Raw genomic sequence first — 6,144 nt, 5'->3', positions numbered from 1 at the left:
CTAATTCCATAGTGAGAATACAACTTTCAGGTGCTTCTGGCTTCAAAGCACACCAATAAAACAAAGGAGAAATGTATATTTGGGCTCTTCATGGAAAACATTATCATTTGCTGTTCATCAGAGGTACTAAGGCAGGTTGTGATTACCAATATATGTATATTTAATAAAATTATCCAGCTCATGAACTTAAGACATTTTAGGAAAAAAAAAAGAAAAAAAGAAAAAAAAGAAAAAAAAAAAGTAGTAGTATATATATATATATTTTTTTTTTCTGACACAGAGTTTTGTTATGTAATTTGATGGGAAATGTCATTGCTGAACTCTGTAATAACCTGCACAAAACCACAGACCTACAGTGGCAGCGAATGGAGGACTTTCCCAAGAAAATGTTTCATTATCCTTATATTGGTTGACTTTTTTTTACACATCTGTGCTTGCTTCGTCATTCTGCCATCTGCTGTAACAAAATACAGGCTAAGCATTTTGGAAAATAAGCTCTCCACACATAAAAAATGCTCCAATCCTGAGCACAGCCCTTTACTTCTCACAGGCTGTGGAGCTTATTATCCTCTTTCTCCTTTCCCTCCTCCTCCTCCTTCATTTTCTCCTCCTCCTCCTACACCTCCCCCACTTTATCTTTTTCTCCCTTGGCCCCACTATCACACACTAGATGTACATAAGCATACCAATCATGTAGAACACAGAATCCCATTGGTTTTGTCTCAGTGTTTCTATTAAATGAAATGAATGGCTATGGACTTTACTTCAGTATGCAAATACGTCTGCTGAAAGATCAGAAATATCAGGTCATTATCAACGATTTTTAAATTTTGAAACTCCCAATCAGACTTGTTTCCTGTTTGGTATTGTCTGCTGATACATAATGTATAGCTGAGAAAAAAAGTCTGGTTGCTACAGTATTAAAATAACAGAGTATGAGCAGAGTGGTTTCAAGCACACTCTCTGTATAGTCCAGTCAAAGTTTCTTCCTGGTGCAGCAGTATAAATCTCTTGGTAGCAGTAAACTCACTACACAGACTTCATTCCTGAACACATGTTCAAAGGTGATAAAATAAATGCAGATGGTCTCCCAAAACCTCAGTGGAACGTTTTTTACTGTAACTAAATGGACTGTAAAAAAAAATAAGGAAAAAGAAAAAAAAAAAAAAAGCAGAAAATGCAGTTTGATACAGACAGGCAATTTCAGAATAGCATCCAGTCATTTAGGAGAAAAGCTAAATAAAATGTGTGTTTATAATAATGTATTGTCAAAACAATATTGACAGAGCATCTGAACGACCTAATAGGAGTAAATTTTAAAATACTCAAACTAGTATTGTGAGCTGAATATTTCAATTAACTACTATAATATGCATACAAAAACTTTGGATAGGGAACTTCATTCATTGTGCTCTCACCAAAGTTGACAATAAAACCATCCCCAGCTACAGTGAAAACAGAATTAGGCCTTAACAAATTTATTACAGGCTTTGTTTACAAACTTGTTACAAAATTATACAGCATCTTATGCGTACAGAGGATTTACAAGAACATTTAACTGATGCGTGTGATTGCTCTGCTCTCTGGTTGAGATCTGCAGGTTTTTCTTCACTCATGGCCTGATACTGCTTCCCTTGTAGTCAGTGAGATTTTTTTCATTGACTTTAGTAGAAGTTGGATCAGATCCAAAGAGTAATACTTCTGTTCATTGTTATACTGAGGTGGGAAAGAGACAGCCAATCTAATAACCTTATGCACCGTGTTTCTTTCTCATTTAATATGTTTCAGATGATTGGTGATAAATTTAATCTGAAAAGTTTTTGTTGGCCAATTGTAAAACACTTGATGCATTGGTAAAGTTAAGAATCAAAGACCAGTTCCTGCTACTGGATCAATAAATTTTCTTTGAACCTAACAGAATGAATATCCCTTGATTTTCAGTGAGCAGAAAGAACAACATTAGGATTGATTCTGATGTTACTTATGTTGCTATAATAATACATTTTCTCACCTATATTCAATATACTTTCTCTGGATTTACAGTGATGTAAGCAAGTGCATCACCCACCATGTAGGAACAATGAAGTCAATGAAGTCGCTAATTCATGATTTGGAAGCAACACTGTCTAACCAAGCTCATTTAGTGTTCTTACCTCCTCTTCTCATATGGACACAGACCTACTTGCCACACAGAAGAATCTTAAGTTAATGATCCATGACAATATCTGCTCTCAATTACTTCTTGTAACACCTGAAAATATTTACTTGGGAATTCAGGATGTTAGGTTTATAACTTGGAAAAAAAGTCAGTAGAACAGTCCTCTTAAAAATATGTTTTTCCCCAGAAGAAGCAAAATGAATGGGTAAGGTTTTTTTATTGTTGTTGTTTGTTTGTTTGTTTGTTTTTTCTCCTGTTGAAACTTAAACATGTCTACTGGTAAAAAATAAGAAAAGTTCTGTTGAAGATTTTTTGTTTGTTTATATGTTTTCCAAGGAAGGAGAATTTAAGAAAAAATAATCTAGTCAGATTTATTAGATAGTGAGCTGCTTGTTACATTGCATCACCTCCTGCCTTTTAATGATTGCCTTGGTAGCAAACCTCTGAAGCTATTATTGCTAAAACCAAAGCTAGATTTTAGTCCAGCAAGATGATTTCATGTGAGGTAAAAACCCTAACTGCATGTTGAAAATTGAGAGGGTTCTCATAAAAACTTTTTTATGGCCTCCACTACAAAATTGTACCTACACATTCCAACCTGGTTTTCAGAGTCACATCTTTTCCCATGCCTTGCTTCATGAGTAACTTGTCCACTTTCCCAGTGGTTCTATGATGTGTAAGGCTCTCTGTTAGGGATTAGGGAAGATCACATAAATTGTTGCCTTTAATGACCTGCTGCAGATTTGAAGTTGGTTCTCCAGTAGTGAAAATGATATGATTAAAGGCACTCTACTGACATGTTCTTGGGTACCCTGATCTCATTTTCATTTGTGATGCTGAACATGTTACAGCAATGAAAGATGTAACGCAAGAACTAAAGACCACTACAGATGTTTTTTTGAAGGGCTGGCATTTTTCAGCCCTGATTATGGATTAAGATCTATTTAGGCACAGATAACATATGTGGTTCAATCTTAATTCTGTTGATATCCATGACAAGACTCTAATTTACCTTTGTGGGAATAAGATACCATCCAGGACATAATACAGATAATGTATAATAGGCCATCTCTTTCAGCAGTGTAATTGTTGGTGTCTCCAGTGGAGCTACATAACAATGCAAAAAAATAGTTTGAGGTATATGCAAGTATATCTCTCTGTGCTAAGTAACAGCTCACACCAGTGGGACAGAAGAACTTCATTGTAACTATGGACTACCCGAATATGAATCACACACACACACACACACACACACACACACACATGCACAAGTCCCTATGAAAGGTAACACACACACACACACGAAAAGTCCCTATGAAAGGTACCAGGTTTGCTGAGCAGTTCTACACATATTTTCCCTCCATTAAAAATGGGCAATGAGTTGTCAAGTAGACAAACAGCTTTGTATGGGTGTGTGGCTTTGATATCCATTCCAGGATATCATATCTTTGCTAAAATTCTTTAGCCAAGGGCTCTTTTAATGTTAAGACAGCAGCAGCTTTTTTTCTAATTAAAAAATTCAAACAGAAATGATGTAGCAATTCAATCTGAAACTAATAGATTAGTGTGAGGAGAAAGAGGTCAATCACAATAAAAACTATATTCTGAAGAAATCATATTTTATGCATTACATTAACGATCAATTTAGATTGGTTCTTGGCTTCAGTAACTTAGTTACAAATATTTTTTAGATTTTTTTTTAATGTTGTTTCTAGTATTAACTGGCAGCATTAGAAACAGTTGCAAAACAAATGTGCTTCAAAAATGTAGACAACAGTTGCTGGATTGTTAGCATTTATTCTGAAATGCTAACGGAGGGAAAATGGTCATTTCATTGGCAAAACTGGCATGACACACAGAAATTGTATTTTACAGCTACTTGATGCCTTTGACATTGACATCAGCTGCAGGCTACAACACATATTTTGGTTTTCATTTTGGCAGTGAGGAGTCAACACTGCATCCAATTAAATGTGAATGTATAGAGCAAGGGATATAAATATGTACACAACTCTTGACATTGATCTGATTTTTAACAAGTTTACTAAATGACAGTCACTGGCTTGACAATACTGAATGAAGAATACTGATTTTACACAGAATTTACAGTCAGGTTACGGTATGCTGCCAACAAGCAGTGTCACAAACATAGTCTAAAAAAATCCAGAGTTGCCCACAGCAGAGGCACACACCCTTTACTCTTGTTTATTGGGAGAGAAAGCTTATATACTGTAGATTTGCTGAAGTTTAATAAATAAAGTCAACTTATAATATATAAAACAATATAAACATTTATATGCTACATGCATATCATATAATTTAAAGTAATAATTTATATATCAAAGAGATGCAGATTTATGTTCTTCCTATTTTTCTTGACAAGGCGCACACACAGGAGGTGTCTATTCTTATCCACCTCCAGCCTACAAGTTTATTGTTTTCTGAAGTCAGTGCCCTAACATATGTTTGGGATGTCTTGCATTGAGAGTTCCAGTGCTTGTCATCAATGCCTCGGCAGCCATTTTTAACAGGCTTGGCTTCTTTACACCTTGTTTCATAAAAGTATTGTTTAACTGGAGAGTTGCCTGTTTTAATTTCTCCCAGCACAGTTACCTGGTGTCCTCTAATGTCGATAGCAGATGATTTGTCCGTGACCCATAAGCTTTCACTGTCACAAACGGAATATTCCCCTCGGTGGCTCTTGTGCTCCGCATATCTTTTCCTCCGAGAGGTTCTGTTCACCACCACTGAATTTCCAATATAATCCTCCATGAGGTACAGCGGTGGTGGTTCCAGCGGTGTGTTGTCACTCAAGAGGACTCGAGGAGAGTTGTAGCGTCTCTGCTGCCTTAGGAGATCTGTATCCATTGAGATAACTGGCTGGAAGTCAGATTTCACATTTTCATCTCCATCCGCGTCCTGCTGAGCCTCTACTTTCTTCACTGTGTTTTGATAGTTTTCCTTTATATCTACTATCTGCTTAGAAAGTTTGTTTTTCAAAATGTCTGCCTGAATGAGTTTTATAATGAGAGAATTTATTGAATCTTCTGGCAAACTCCTTTGATCCATGTTGGTAGACTGGATGCCACGAAGATAAGAAAGAAATATCACATAAAACAAGATGGACATCACCTTGTTCACCTGTAAGATCTGCAAAGAAAAAGAAAGTCAATATAAATGCAATTAAATAATTTTTACTAGGCTTTGTAAACATGAAAATTCTAATTTGTTTTAACATATTTTACATCTTATACAATTTACAGATACAGATAAACTATGTGTTTCTTTCAAGATATTATTTCATTTTATTTTATAATAAATACAACAATTTGATTTCTTTTTTCAGGATTTAATCAATCTCTCTTGCACCGTTTAGGATGATCTCACTTTTATTCATTGTTTGTACAGTGGCAGATATTTCAGTTAGCTCCCTTCTCTACAGTGTTAGGTAGCTATTCTTATCAGTGGATAGAGGCCAAGTCACTTTTCCAGAGTCTATTCTGCTGAGTGGTTTAGTTTCAAAATTGTAAGGAGATTAAGCAGAGTAAGAGAGTTTCTAGTGGTATAGACGAAGTTCTGACTTCGTTAAGTGGCCACAATTTATACGTGTTGAAATGTCACAGATCGATCAAATTTCTGTTCATCAAATGTGTTTACCTTAAGAGCATCATCATACACTGAGAAATAACACAGTGTTTCAACAGTGCTCTTTTTCTCTCATAAGGAAAAGTATTTTTGAGGAAAGAGGACACAGTCTAGCAGCAAAATGGTGTTTCTTACACTTTGAACTTCAGAAAGAAATGGTTAGGATTTGCAATACAAGTGAGAAGTTCAGATAGATCCACAGAACATTTTGTTGTGGCTGTTTGCAGGGCTGGGACCTGTTTCTTATTCTGTTTTTAATGAAGTTTCTTCATTACATCTTTATGAACTGGAGTGAAACTGGCTGTAGAAATATTAATGGACAGAAGGAGTACAGTTGTCCC

General features: G+C 35.6%; 1 protein-coding gene across 1 annotated transcript; it reads right to left on the bottom strand.

Annotated features, from left to right (window-relative positions):
- Window positions 1-4,513: 4,513 nt before the first annotated feature.
- On the bottom strand, window positions 4,514-5,287 carry NTF3 (neurotrophin 3; the record flags this gene model as incomplete). The annotated part of the gene is made up of 1 exon (XM_084298242.1): window positions 4,514-5,287. The coding sequence occupies one exon, from the start codon at window positions 5,285-5,287 to the stop codon at window positions 4,514-4,516; it is 774 nt and encodes a 257-aa protein (XP_084154368.1).
- Between the last annotated feature and the right edge of the window lie 857 nt (window positions 5,288-6,144).

The sequence above is a fragment of the Netta rufina genome, assembly GCF_964035555.1.
Source record: "Netta rufina genome assembly, chromosome: 1".
NCBI classification, from domain to species: Eukaryota; Metazoa; Chordata; class Aves; order Anseriformes; family Anatidae; genus Netta; species Netta rufina.
This window is presented reverse-complemented; position numbering and strand designations above follow the sequence as displayed.